This window comes from Cetorhinus maximus, chromosome 12 (genome assembly GCF_964194155.1).
Source record: "Cetorhinus maximus chromosome 12, sCetMax3.hap1.1, whole genome shotgun sequence".
Classification (NCBI taxonomy): domain Eukaryota; kingdom Metazoa; phylum Chordata; class Chondrichthyes; order Lamniformes; family Cetorhinidae; genus Cetorhinus; species Cetorhinus maximus.
The window spans coordinates 16,490,601-16,505,260 of record NC_135890.1 but is presented as its reverse complement, the minus strand read 5'-3'; the positions used below and the strand labels follow the sequence as shown (position 1 = coordinate 16,505,260).

The 14,660-nt window shown below is 47.7% G+C and overlaps 1 protein-coding gene across 1 annotated transcript in view; it reads right to left on the bottom strand.

Annotated features, from left to right (window-relative positions):
* The window catches only part of col7a1l (collagen type VII alpha 1-like), a 171,159-nt gene that overhangs the window by 60,168 nt on the left and 96,331 nt on the right, over positions 1-14,660 (bottom strand). The window contains exon 2 of the mRNA XM_078553768.1: positions 13,168-13,308. Coding sequence (XP_078409894.1) covers positions 13,168-13,308 — 141 coding nt within the window. The remainder of the gene's footprint in view (positions 1-13,167; positions 13,309-14,660) is intronic.

The following is a 14,660-nucleotide window of genomic DNA, read 5'->3' as shown; positions in this document are numbered from 1 at the left end:
ATTGCATTTTCTTTTCGGCGAAATGGCTTTGCGTCAACAAGGAATAGACTGTATTTCACTGGAGTAGCGAAGATTAGGAGAAGATTTAATTGAGGATATTTGAAATTATGAAGTGTTTCAATAGGGTGAATAGAGAATGGCTTTCCTTGGGCGTCAGTAACGCCTGAGGAGCCAGTAACAAGGAGCCATCAATTTACAATTCTCACCAAGAGAGTGAGGAGAGCACGGCTCAGCGAAATTTATTTTCATGGAGTTGTTGGAGCAGAGAATGATTTTCCACAGGGAGTGGTTGAGGTAGAGGACATTGCATCTTTCAAGGGGGTGGTGGATAAACATTTGAAGCAAAGGAAGTTGCAGGATTATGGGGAGAGTGCAGGACCCTGAGATTACTGTACATTCCATGTACAGTTCAGTGTCCAGCGACAATGGATATCCATTAATATGGTAGACCCAGTGATTGGCAGAAGAATGACACTGAACATACCATCACCTTGCCTCCACGTTATTAGCATTTTAATGATGCTCCCTGGGCATACAAAGGAAATTATGGGCAGGTAGATTGTTGCCATGCATTTCCTCAATAGAACTGAACAAAGAGCACTCCTGATAGATAGGAGATGGCACTCAATTACTCAATATCATTGGTGGGAGCACTGAACACTAACCCATAGTGATCAGGTCACTGATCATTAATCCACTGAAACCAGGGTTACTGAATATTAATCCACTGTAGACATGGCCACTGAATACTTACCCACTGTATACACAGTCACCCCCTTGTCTTGCAGTCTTGTGGCTGGCTCCTCAACTGAGTCTGCAGACTTTCCATCTGTGATCAAAACCATTACCTACAAAAGTTTAGCACAGGAAACAACGTGAAGTGGCTCAAAGAACTAAGATGCATGTACACAATTATTAGAATTTTTTGAACGTTCGATTTTTAGAAACACGATAAAAACCCTTGTCCAGATCCAGTCCAATGCTTCTCCTTCTTATAGATCAACCTCACTTATCCAGTTATGCACCACATCCCAGAATACCTTTGAATATAGTTACTCAGAGTCCGTCGCCTAGTGGGTGAGCCGGGCCATGCAAATATTGTTTATGGCATGTTCACATCATTGGCCAATGGGGCTATGAGGGTTGTTAGTTACCCTGTGCCATACCTTCTTTCATGCACTACCACTGAAAGCATCATATAGTATGACTGGGCCCAAAGAACCATCCATCCTCATAGGCACATCGGAACAGGAGGAGGTCATTCAGCCACTCGAGCCTGCTCTGCCATTCAATTAGATCACTGCTGGGCTCCACCTCAGTTCCATTCAGCCACCTTTGCTCCACATTCCTTACGCAACAAAAATCTATCAATCTTTGTCTTGCATTACGGTTAATCAGGCATTCACATAGGGCTGAATTTTCTGGTTGGCGGGGTAGGGGGGGTGGGGGCGGAGTGGGCGCGGTTGGGTCTGCGCCGCCATTTTATGTGGGCGGGTCAATTGAGGCCCGCCCAGTGTAATGCGCGACTCCCGAGGAAAGTGGGAGTGGGTGGGCGATGGCAGGAGTGCGCTGTCCACCGGGTTAAGTAGCGACCCAGCAGCCTGTTTAAATGAAGCGCTGGCAGCCTTTGCAAGGCTGCTTACAATGGTAAGTGGAAGGGCTCACCAGAGGGCTTCTGGTGAGCAGGCCAGTCCGGAGGGTAGACCGGCGGGACAGGCCAGGCCGGAGGGTAGGGTGGGGGGCCAGTGTGACCCTTGTTTTTCCACTGACTGCCTTGCTGCCCTCCTCAAGGAGGTGACAGCACAGCAGGAGGTGCTGGTTCCCCAGGATGGGAGAAGGAGGCCCTCCCACATGAAGAAACATGCCTGGGAGGAGGTGACGGAGGTGGTGAGCTCCCGTGACGTGGTGCGTCGCGCCTGGATCCAGTGTCGCAAGCGCTTCAACAACTTGCTGTGCTCTGGCAGGGTGAGTAACATGTTGGTATTGGTCATTTAACCCAGCAGATCGACTTACCCCGCCCTGCTGCCCACCCATCCCCCCAAGTCTGAGTGTAGCGACTGCGTTGAATCATTGACGGCATTTGTCCTTTGCTGGGTGGGCAAGCAGATACTGCCCAGGCTGAGGTCAGCCTAAGAGGGTGATGAAGAGATATGTTTTGCCCCCGCAGCATGTGTTACACAGAGTCCCACATGACAGGTTTGGGGGCAACCTGGAAGAGCTGCACCTAGGCGCTGTGCTTGAACTGCAGGACATGTCCAAGTCAGGGTGATGAGATGCTGGGAGGGGAGCTTCAAGGTGGGGTGGCAACGAACTATCTGCTGCCCTCTGCGCTCCACGTGCTTGCGCCTCCTTGCTATGGAAGGATATACCGTGTGGTGCCTCATGTGATGTAGGCAGCATGTGCCAAGGGGGGAGGGTGGGTGCAAGCCCAGCATCTTTGTGTGAGTGTTTGGCAGCAGCGGGGTGAGGAGGCACTGGAGCCCTGATATGCCCCACTCTGGTTGGGGTGGGCCGTGCGCGAACAGAGCCAATGTGCAATTTGCATAATCAATGCTCGTCTGTCATTTTCAGGAGAAGAATGCTCATAACACAGCAGAGCGTGTGAGGACTGGCGGCGGCCAGGTGCAGATCACCATTCTTAGCTGCTTCGAGCAGGAGGCCCTGGATCTGGAGAGGCGCCATGCACCCAGGTCCACTGGTGTCGGTGAGGCTGGGGTACCACAGCCAGGTAGTTATGCCCAACAGTGAGGTCAGCATTGTCCTGCCTACAGCCATAGCACTGCTGAATGTTAATTGATTTAATTTTGCAACATGACGACCATTGGTTATGGAATGATGAGCGCATAATGATCCGGGGGACAGGGATGCACTTTGACATTGTCTCCACGTTAACTGATCGACTGTCCTTGTTTCTCCTTGCAGCATCACCGGAGCAGGGCCAGGAGGAGGAGCAGCAGAGGCCCCCTCTCACACCAGAGGGGCCTGAAGTCTCACCAGCGTCACACCATTTCTGCTAAGCAGGCACCAGCGCAGATACTAGCACCTCGGTGGGAATTCGAACATCGGCTAGTGTCCTGGGGCACAGTGGTGAGGGCACTTCAAAGTCGCTGGAGGAGCTGGCAGAGACAGAGAATGCCCATGGTGCCAGCAGTCAGAGGACTGCAGGGGACAAGGCACATGCTCAGTCGGTGCCTGATGATGTGACTCTGGAGTCGTCCGCGACGCAGCAGGTGCAGGAAGTGAGGCCGGGTGTGCGGGAGTATCTGGGGGAGATACATGAGGCTATGCTTGGCATTGTGTCCACGGACAATCGCCGAAGCAATGAGCCACATGTCCGAGCACCGTGCATCCTCCATGGAGAAAGTGGCGACTCTCATGACCAATCAGGGATTCCTGGGAATGTGCTCTGACCAGCAAGCCCTCACATCGGCATTGACCTCAGATGGTCAGTGCCAGTGTGGGAGATGGTTTGGGCATCAACTTTCCCAGCTCGGTGCCCATCCATTCCACGGTGAACAGGGAGGTCCGAAGTGACCTCAAGTCGGTGCAGCAGCTGCCTGCCGTCTCTGCGGGCATCTCACAGGGCGCTCCGGATGAGGGCGGAAGCTCCTCCGCCTCTCTCCCAGTGACTGTAGCATCCGGTGAGGCTGTGACAACTGGGGAGATGTCAGCTGTGGAACTGGCAGCTCCCTCCCAGGCGGGGCCAGCATAGGCTCCATGGGCCAGAGGACGACCGCCAAGGTCATCGAGGCCAACAGGACAGCAGAGTCAGCAGGCTGTCTCAGATGCCACTCCGTGTGATGGGACAGCACCAAGACGTAGCACCTGGAAACGAAAATATAAGGCACCTTAGGAACACCACAGATTTTTCACTGGTGCTATTGTGTTGGCCCAACATGAGGTCTTTATGATTTGTGTTGATTTGTAACACTCTTGTCTTTTTTTTATAATAAGGTGCTTTGTTTGAAACATTAAATTCAGATATGTCACCATGGCCTCTTTTCTTCTGCATGTGTATGGTTTCCAAAACTGTAACGGGTACTTTATTGGACATTCAGCTTTATTAACAAGGCCCTTAGCGACTGTTCCTAACCTGGCAGATTTTGCACTTAGGTGTCGAGCATTGAGCTGACAGCTCAGGCTTGTCCTGCTGGTCCATCTGTACTGGGTGTCCCTGCCTCCCTGAAGCTTGCCCAGGTCAGCATCTAACCCCTCAGCCTTTCACTGTGCGTGCTCATTCTCGGACTCACTGCTGGACTCATCGTGTGCAGCCGCAGCCACTCCATCTACGTCTTCATCGTCCACAGCGTCCCCCTTTTCCAGCGCAAGATTGTGGAGAGCGCAGCATGCAACCACTATCACCAAAACATGATCTAGGGGGTACTGGAGTGCGTTCCCTGAGCGGTCCAGGCATCGGAAGCGCATTGAGAAGACCGATGGCTCTCTCCACTACAGCCCTTGTGAGGCGTGGCTCCTATTGTTCCGCTGCTCAGCTTCTGTTCTTGGGTGGCAGAGAGGCATCATGAGCCACCTTCTGAGGGGATAGCCCTTGTCACCCAGCAGCCATCCATCCAGCCGGGCTGAGCACTGAAGAGCCCCGGCACCTGGGAGTGTCTGAGGATGTAGGCGTCATGGGAGCTGCCTAGGTGCCTTGCACAGACTTGCAGAATCTGCATCCAGTGATCACACACTATCTGCACGTTCATGGAGTGGAAGCCCTTCCTGTTGACGAAGGCACCGGACTCACCTGCTGGCGCCTTGATGGCCACATGCGTACAGTCTATTGCACCCTGGACATGGGGGAAAGCCAGCAATGGCCACGAAGCCTCTGGCTCGCTGTGTCTGGCTCGCCTGGTCCCAACGGTAGAGGATGAAGGTCAATGCACACCTAAACAGAGCGTTTGGAAACTGCTTGACACAGGTGTGGACAGCTGATTGGGAGACACCAAAAAGATCACCCACCAAGCCCTGGAAGGAGCCAGAGGCATAAATGTTGAGGGCAGCTGTGACCTTTAGAGCCACTGGTATGGGGTGTCCACCCACACAGTTAGTGGAGATCTTATGCCCAATCATCTGACAGATATAATTGACTGTCTCCCTTGAGAGGCGGAGCCTCTTTCAGCACTGCACCTCAGACATATTGAGGTAGCTGCTTCGCCGCCTGTAAACCCTGGCAGCAGGATAGTGGCAGCTTCTGTGGCCCCTTCTGCCTTGGACTACCTCTTGGCCCTGCGCCTCCTGTGTCTGCGCCTGTCCTCCCAAAGGTGGCTCCCCTGGAGGCTGAATGTGCACTCCTGGCCTCCTCCCCCTTCTAGCCCTTCCTTCCTCCTCAGAGGAGGTGCCTCCAGTGGAGAGTTCAGCTCCCATTCCCAGGCTAAGGGGAGGCTTCCAGAAACTTGCAGGCCCAGAAAAGATTACCCATGCAGAGTGCTGACCTGAAGGTTAAGTGTCCAGAAAAAACAGCTGGTATCCCGTTTTGAAGTATTGCAGATCACAAAGGCAAGTTTCAATAACTTTCAAAAATAAATACTTGACTGGACACAATCACGACCCCAGTGAGCCCTCTTATACCGCCCGTGGATGAGGTTAATACAAATGTGTCCTACCCACCTGCCCGCCTGCCCGTTGCGCCCGTGCGCCGACCCGAAGATTGCATGGGCGCCGAAAAATCGGCATCGATTGGTGAGTCAAGGGCCTTAAGTAGCCCATTAATTAATGGCAGGTGCGCATCGGGCGTCATCGCGTGCCCGCCCAGTGAAATATCGTGATGGCGTGCGGTGATGTCGGGACGCTTGCCCAATGACACCGCGCGTCATTTTACGCGCAGACGTGCAGGGCCCGCCCCTGCACACCCACGGGAAAATTTTGCCCATATTGTTTCTGTACTGTCAAGTCTGGTGTCATGGCTCCCCAGGCATTAACAATTTGCTAAACCAAGATATTGCCCGACCTACCTGGCACCTCTTCAATGGTCTGGCCCTTCTTCATGCAAGATGCTTCAAATAAAGGGATCAGCCACAGCACTGCAGCAGCAGAGCGGGTTAAAAAAGAGACACTGGAACAATTGTTCCCCTAAACCCATATGACAGGAGAAAAAAAAGCAAAATGGCACAACAAAGCTCATTGAATGAATACACTTCCTGTGGCCACGCAGTTGTTTCCACAGTTACCCTGCATACCCATGCCAGAAGCACCATTGTGTGGATGTGTATATTCCCATCTTCATTTTAATATTCTAATGAAGGAGCTGCCCTTTCCAGGTGGACATCTCCAGCCCCCATTTTCCCCTTTCCCTCAAAATGCTCACAATGCGCTGAATGGTTATGGAGATCTGGCATCACGGATCTCCACCCAATGTTCCAATCAGCCTTATTCAGTTTACCCCAGTTTACTGGGGAGAACCCAATCAGAAAATCTACACTTGGCCATCTCACTTAAAGAGGCCACATGTATGGCCGAAATCCAAAAGCAGAAAATCATAGAAGCATACAATACAGATGGAGGCCATTTAGTCCATCATCTCTGTGTCTGTGCCAGCTCTTTGAAAAAGCGATCCAATTAATCCCACTCCTCCTGCTCATTTCCCTAGCCCTGTAAAGTATTTATTCAATTCCCTTTTGAAAGTTCCATTGAATCTGCTTCCACCACCCTTTCAAGCAGTGTTTTCCAGGTGTCACACAGATGTAGGGGCTGCCCATCTGAGAACGTTATGCTGTTGGATCATAATGGACTTAAAAATGCTTGGTGCTGAATATAGGTGCCAGGAATGGAAAGTAATCCACTCCTCAACACTGACATTTCCCACCGCAATGGGAACAAAAAATCAATAAGCAACTTACTAAGTCAGAAGATAGCTCTTGCTAGTATTACCAACCTTTGGTGCATCCTCTCTTGTTATTGTAGAGCTGAATACAGAATGTGCCAGAAAAGCAAGGGCAGCTCCTGTTTTTGTGTTTCCCCCTTGAAATGGAAGGTCTCTGATGGCCACCAACACTTCATCAATTGCCCCATAGTCAGTAAGTGCAATTGCTGTTCTAGAAGCAACAGTTCAGCAAATGAAATTGACAAGTCAAAGACAAACCATTGACCTTATTACCTTATGCATCTTGACATGTTTTCTATTGACAAACTAAGGTTAAGAACTAAGGTTCACTGAGCAGGACATCGCCAATATTAACAAGAGAAGGAAAGTGTGTGAGATAAGTCAGATGGTTAGGCAACAGTAACTTTGGGTTTCAAAACCTGTAAATTGTAGGGGGGGGGGTAGCTGAGGAGAACAGTAGAAAGAGCTAGAGTAGGAGAAGAGTCTTGATTTCAGCACAGTGAGGATGGAGGGAGAGGAGAAACCTGTCAGAAAGACAACTTGGAAATTGTGAGCAACAAGAGATAAAATTACTAGGTGGCAATGACCAAATTTCACCGAGTCTTTCCTCCTTCCCAAAATCTACAGACTTTTAACACACAAGCCTGTTTTTATCAAATCCTGCAGTGTAGAAAGAGGACATTCAGCCCATTCTGCTTGCACCAGCTCCTTAGTCCCATCCAATTAGTCCCATCACCCCCCTTCTCTTTCCACACAGCCCTGCAATTTTCTCACCTTCAAATATTTATTTAATTCCATTCTGCTTCTTCTGCCACTCTTTCAGGCAGTGCATGTCAGATCAGAACAATGCACTGCATTAAAAAAAAATTCTCCTCTCCTCTCCTCACCTCTGGCGCTTTAACTGATTACCTCATACAATTTTGAATAATTCTATTAAATCTCTCCTTAACTCTCTCTTCTCTAAGGAGAACAATCCCAGCTTCTCTATTCATATATTTTCTTTTCCTTTATGCTATTTAAACCAATATTACAAGGTAACCTCTTCTGCTGGGTTCCTCAGGAACAATTACTGTGGAGAGTTTAGTAGCCTATTAATATGCAAACTATGCAGCACATATTTAAAAATAAAGAGACAAAGAGGGAGAAGATTTTTTTTATTCATTCACAGGCTGTGGGCTTCGCTGGCTGGGCCAACATTTATTACCCATCCATAGTTGCCCTTGAGAAGGTGGTGGTGCACTGCCTTCTTGAACCGCTGCAGTCCATGTGGTGTAGGTACATCCATAGTGCTATTAGGAAGGGAGTTCCAGGACTTTGACCCAGTGACAGTGAAGGAACGGCGATATATTTCCAAGTCAGAATGGTGAGTGACTTGGAGGGGAACTTCCAGGTGGTGGTGTTCCCATCTACCTGCTGCCCTTGTCCTTCTAGATGGTAATGGTCGTGGGTTTGGAAGGTGCTGTCTGAGGAACCTTGGTGAATTCCTGCTGTGCACACTGCTGCCACTGTGCATCAGTGGTGGAGGGAGTGAATATTTGTGGATGTGGTACCAATCAAGCGGGCTGCTTTGTCCTGGACGGTGTCAAGCTTCTTGAGTGTTGTGGGAGCTGCACTCACCCAGGCAAGTGGGGAATATTCCATCACACTCCTGACTTGCGCCTTGTAGATGGTGGACAGGCTTTGGGGAGTCAGGAGGTGAGTTACTCGCCACAGGATTCCTAGCCTTTAGACCTGCTCTTGTAGCCACAGTATTCATATGGCTAGTCCAGTTCAGTTTCTGGTCAATGGTAACCCCCAGGATGTTGACGGTGGGGGATTCAGTGATGGTAATGCTATTGAACATCAAGGGGCGATGGTTGGATTCTCTCTTGTTGGAGGTGGTCGTTGCCTGACACTTGTGTGACCATAAGACCATTAGACCATAGGACATAGGAGCAGAAGTAGGCCATTTGGTCCATCGAATCTGCTCTGCCATTCAATGAGATCATGGCTGATCTGATAATCTTCAACCACCTTCCTGCCTTTTCCCCATAACCCATGATTCCATTACTGATTAAAAATCTGTCTATCCCAGCCTTGAATATACTTAATGACCCAGCTTCTACAGCCCTCTGTGGTAAAGAATTCCACAGATTCATTACCCTCTGAGAGAAGAAACTCCTCCTCATCCCTGTCTTAAATAGGTGACCCCTTACTCTGAGATTATGCCTTCTGATCTTAGACTCTCTCATCAGGGGAAACAACCTCTCAGCATCTACACTGTCAAGCCCCCTAAGAATCTTATATGTTTCAACAAGGTTGCCTCTCATTCTTCTACACTCCAATGAGTACAGGCCCAACCTACTCAACCTCTCCTCATAAGAAAATCCCTCCATACCCGGGATCAACCTAGTGAACCTTCTCTGGACTGCTTCCAATGCCAGTACATCTTTCCTTAGATAAGGGGACCAAAACTGTCCACAATATTCTAGGTGTGGTCTAACTAACGTCTTGTATAGTTTTAACAAGGCTTCCCTATTTTTATACTCCATTCCCTTTGAAATAAAGGCCAACATTCCATTTGCCTTACCTATTACCTGCTGCACTTGCATGCTAGCCTTTTGGGATTCATGCACGAGGACCCCCAAATCCCTCTGTGCTGCAACTTTCTGCAGTCTTTCTTCATTCAAATAATATTCAGCTCTTGTATTCTTCCTGCCAATGCGCATAACCTCACATTTTCGCACATTATTCCATCTGTCAAGTTTTTGTCCACTCACTTAACTTGTCTATATCCCTCTGTAGACTCTTTATGTCATCCTCACCACTTGCCTTCCCACCTATTTTTGTGTCATCCATAAACTTGGTGATAGTACATTCATTTCCCTCATCCAAGTCATTAATATATAATGTAAATAATTGTGGCCCCAGCACCGATCCCTGTGACACTCCACTAGTTACAGTTTGCCACCCTGAAAATGCCCCCTATATCCCAACTCTTTTTCTAGTAGTTAGCCAATCCTCTAGCCGTGCTAATATACTATTCCCAACACCATGGGCTCTTAGCTTATTAAGTAGCCTTATGTGCGGTACCTTATTGAATGCCTTTTGGGAATCCAAATATATTACATCTACTGGTTCCCCTTTATTTATCCTGCTAGTTACCTTCTCAAAGAACGCTAATACATTTGTCAGGCATGATTTTCCCTTCATGAAGCCATGCTGACTCTTCTTGATTATATTGTGCATTTCTAAATGCTCTGATATTACATCCTTTATAATAGACTTTAAATTTTTCCCAATGACGGATGTTAAGCTAACTGGCCTATAGTTACCTGTTTTTTGCCTCCCTCTCTTTTTGAAAAAGGACATTACATTTACAGTCTTCCAATCCTCTGGGACTTTTCCAGAATCTAAGGATTTTTGGAAAATTACTACCACTGCATCCACTTTCTGTGCAGCTACTTTCTTTAATATCCTAGGATGCAGCCCATCAGGTCCAAGGGACTTATTGGCCTTTAGCCCCATTAGTTTCCCTAGTACTTTTTCTCTGGTGATAGTTATTGTATTTAATTCCTCCCCCTCTTTTGCCCCTTGATTATTTCGTATTCTTGGAATGCTATTAATGTCTTCTACCGTGAAGACTGATGCAAAGCATTCATTCAACTCCTCTGCCATTTCCTGGTTTCCCATTATTATTTCCCCAGCCTCATTCTGTAAGGGGAATATGTTCACTTTGGCCTCTCTCTTCCTTTTTATATATTAAAGAAGCTCTTACTGTCCATTTTTACATTACCTGCTAGGTTACCGTCAAAGTTTATTTTCTCCCTCTTTATTATTTTTTGGTCATCTTCTGTTGGTTTTTAAAACTTTCCCAATCCTCTGGCTTACCACTAATCTTTGCCACATTGTATGTTTTTTCTTTCAATTTGATACACTGCTTAACTTCCTTGGTTAACCATGGTTGGTTTATCCCCTTCTTAGAATCCTTCTTCCTTACTGGGATATATCTTTGTTGTGAGTTATGAACTATTTCCTTAAATTTTTCTTTGCTCATCACCTGTCTTTTCTGCTAAACTCCTTTCCCAGTCCACTCCAGCCAACTCTGCCCTCATTCCTTTGTAATTACCCTCATTTAAGTTTAGCACAGTTGTTTCCGACCCAAGTTTCTCACTCTCAAACTGAAAGCTAAATTCTACCATGTTACGGTCACTGTATTCTAGGGGATCTTTTACTCTGAGATCATTTATTATACTTGCCTTATTACATATTACTAGATCCAAAATAGCCTCATCCCTGGTTGAATCCACAACATATTGTTCTAGAAAACGGGACACAAATGTTACTTGCCACTTGTCAGCCCAAGCCTGGATATTGTTCAGGTCCTGCTGCATTTGGACATGGACTGCTTCAGCGTCTGAGGAGTCGCGAATGGTGCTGAACATTGTGCAATCATCAGCGAACATCCCCACTTCCGACCTTATGGTGGAAGGAAGGTCATTGATGAAGCAGCTGAAGATGGCTGGGCTGAGGACACTACCCGGGGAAACTCCTGCAGTGATGTCCTGGAGATGAGATGACTGACCTCCAACAACCACATCTTCCTTTTTGCTAGGTATGACTCCTACCAGCCGAGAGTGTTATGCCTAATTCCCATTGATTCCAGTTTTGCTCAGGCTCCTTGATGCCATACTTGGCCAAATGCAGCCTTGATGTCAAGGGCAGTCACTCTCACCTCAGGAGTTCAGCTCTTTTGTCCACGTTTGAACCAAGGCTGTAATGAGGTCAGGAGCTGAGTGGCCCTGGCAGAACCCAAACTGGGCGTCAGTGAGCAGGTCATTGCTAAGCAAGTGCTGCTTGATAGCACTGTTGATGACCCCTCCCATTACTTTACTGATGTTCAAGAGTAGGCTGATGGGGCGGTAATTGGCCGGGTTGGATTTGTCCTGCTTTTTGTGTACAGGATATACCTGGGCAATTTTCCACATAGCTGGGTAGATGCCAGTGTTGTAGCTGTACTGGAACAGCTTGGCTAGGGACTCAGCAAGTTCTGAAGCACAAGTCTTCAGTACTATTGCCGGAATATTGTCAGGGCCCATAGCCTTTGCAGTATCCAATGCCTTCAGCTGTTTCTTGATATCACGTGGAGTGAATCGATGTTTGTGCAAAGCAAATGGTGGAGTTGCATAAATTGACCAGCAAGTTCTGAAGATAACACACCATTATTTTTCCGCTCAATGTTATTTTAAAAATTTATGTCCTAACTGGATTAAACAACAACTTGTATTTATATAGCACCTTTAACATATTAAAATGTTAAAAACATTAACAGACAAAATTTGACAGAAAGCAACATAAGGAGACATCAGTATTGGAAGAGGTTAATTTTAAAGAACATCTGAAAGGAAGAGAAAAATGTGGAAAGGCGGAAGTGTTTAGTGAGGGAATTTTAGAGGTTAGGAAAGAGGTGACTGAAGGCACAGCCATCAGGGCATCGCTGACACCACATCTGGAATACTGTGTACAGTACTGCTGTCCTCATTTAAAGAAAAATGTAAATGAGTTAGAAGCATTTCAGAGAAGGTTTACTAGACTAATACCAGGAATGGGCAGGTTGTCTTATATAGAAAGGCTGGACAGGTTAGGCTTGTCTCCACTGGAACTTAGAAGAGTAAGAGGCAACTTAATTGAAACCTTTAAGATCCTCAGGGGTCTTGACAGGGTAGATGTGGAGAGGATGTTTCCTCTTGTGGGAGAATCTAGAACTAGGGGTCACTGTTTAAAAATAAGGGGTCGCTCATTTAAGACAGAGATGAGGAGAAATTCTTTCTCTCAGGGTGTTGTGAGTCTTTGGAACGCTCAAAAGGTGATGGAAGCAGAGTCTTTGAATACTTTAAGGCAGAGCTAGATAGATTCTTGATTAACAAGAGGGTGAAAGGTTATCCAGGGTAGGCAGAAATGTGGGGTTGAGGTTACAATCAGATCAGCCATGATCTTTTTCAATGGCGCAGCAGGGTCAAGGGGCCGAGTGGCCTACTCCTGTTCCTAATTTGTATGTTTGTGTGCACTTATGTTTGTATGGGTGATGAAAATTGGGGATGTTAAGAAGTCAGAACTGGAGGGATGCAGAGATCTTGGAGGGTTGTAGGGCTGGAGAACATGAAAGAGATAGGGTACAGCAAGGCCATGGAGGAATTTGAATTTAAGGATGAGAATTTTAAATCTGGGGCATTGCCAAACTGGGAGCCATTGTAGATGAATTAGCCCTGGGATAATGGGTAAAATTAGCCCATTCACGGAAGGAAATTGAAATGCTATGATTTACCTGGGATGGTCACTATAAAGTGTGACTCCAAACCTAATACCATCCTTCCCTACTGGAACTTTCTTGAATGACGTTATGATGCCATTGAGGAATTCCTTTACACGTTGAAAGTTGGCCTCTCCCACACTCCACGATTCATCCACCGTGAATATGATATCAGCTGCTACTGCTGTGAGACACGCTGAAACAAAAGACAGAGCTCAGGTTAGAAGGCATGAAGGGAACTGTATGGCTCATTGGGTGACCATGCCGCTCCTCAACCAGGGAAGCTGAATCTAAAACCAGTTCAGACCAACAGACTGAAAGTCTCCTCATTCTGCACATTGCGAGAGACTCAAGGTGACATTAAGGACATATAAGTAAGAAAGACTTGCAGTTATATAACACCTATCACAATCTCAGGATATACAACCAATGAAGTATATTTGAAGTGCAGTCACTGCTGTTACATAGGTAACGTGGCAATGAATCTTACACACAGCAATTAAGCCCCTGGCAGCAGTGTGATTATGACTAGATAATCTGTTTTGGGGGATATTAGTTGACGATAAATATTGGGCAGGACATGGAGAAAAGCTCCTTGCTTTTCTTCAAAATAGCATCATAAGATCTTTATATCCACATGGGAGAATAGACAAGCGGTGGAATTGTCCCAAATTTGCACGAAGTGTGGTAGTGGGCAGGAAAAAAGTCATTTACCCACCAGGCGCAATGGTGGGTTTTCGCGCCATATTGTCCCATTCCTGCCTCATTAATTATGCAGCCACAGGAAATACGCTGTCCCTCTGGCGGGCGGTCTCCAATTTGCCCGCCACGCCATTACCTTGCCACTTCCTCACGCAGGAAGCCATATTTAAACTGCAGTCATGTGCACACTTCTCAATGCTTGCAGCCCAGGTGAAGACATGGTCCCAAAAGCCAAGAAGAGTTCAGCCCTCCAATTCAGTGACACATCCCTGGGGAGTTTCCTGGATGCTACGGAGGTTCGCCGCGATGTCCTCTACCCCCCACTCTGGCCGCAGAAGGCCCACCAGTCTCAACACTCCAGCTTGGGAGGTGGTGGCAGAGGTGGGCAGTGCCAATGCTGCACACAAGAGGCTGGCTATCCAGTGCAGAAAAAGGATGAATGATCTCATCCGTGCTGCCAGGGTAAGGCAACCATCTCATCACTCTAAACTCACACACTCACAAGGCCATCATACATTCACTGGCATCTCACTCACTACCAGCTCAAGAGACATTACCACTCACTCTCTCACACACATCCTCACATTTTCATCTGGCCTCATCTCCTCTGGAGGCTGCCTCCTCAGCCCTCACCTTCTTAAGGCCACTTGCACAGGTCGACATGTGCCCCCACACACAACCTGGGATACCCCCATCCCCAGTACAGCCATCAGCCTGCAGTTTCTTCCCTTGCCTGGAGCCACTTCTCTCCCTTCCCCAAGCAAGCCCTAGCCCTGCAGCTGTTGAAATGCCACCCCTGCCTTATGGCTGGTCTGGTAGGTAGAGACCTGCCTGTGAGCCCTCTTA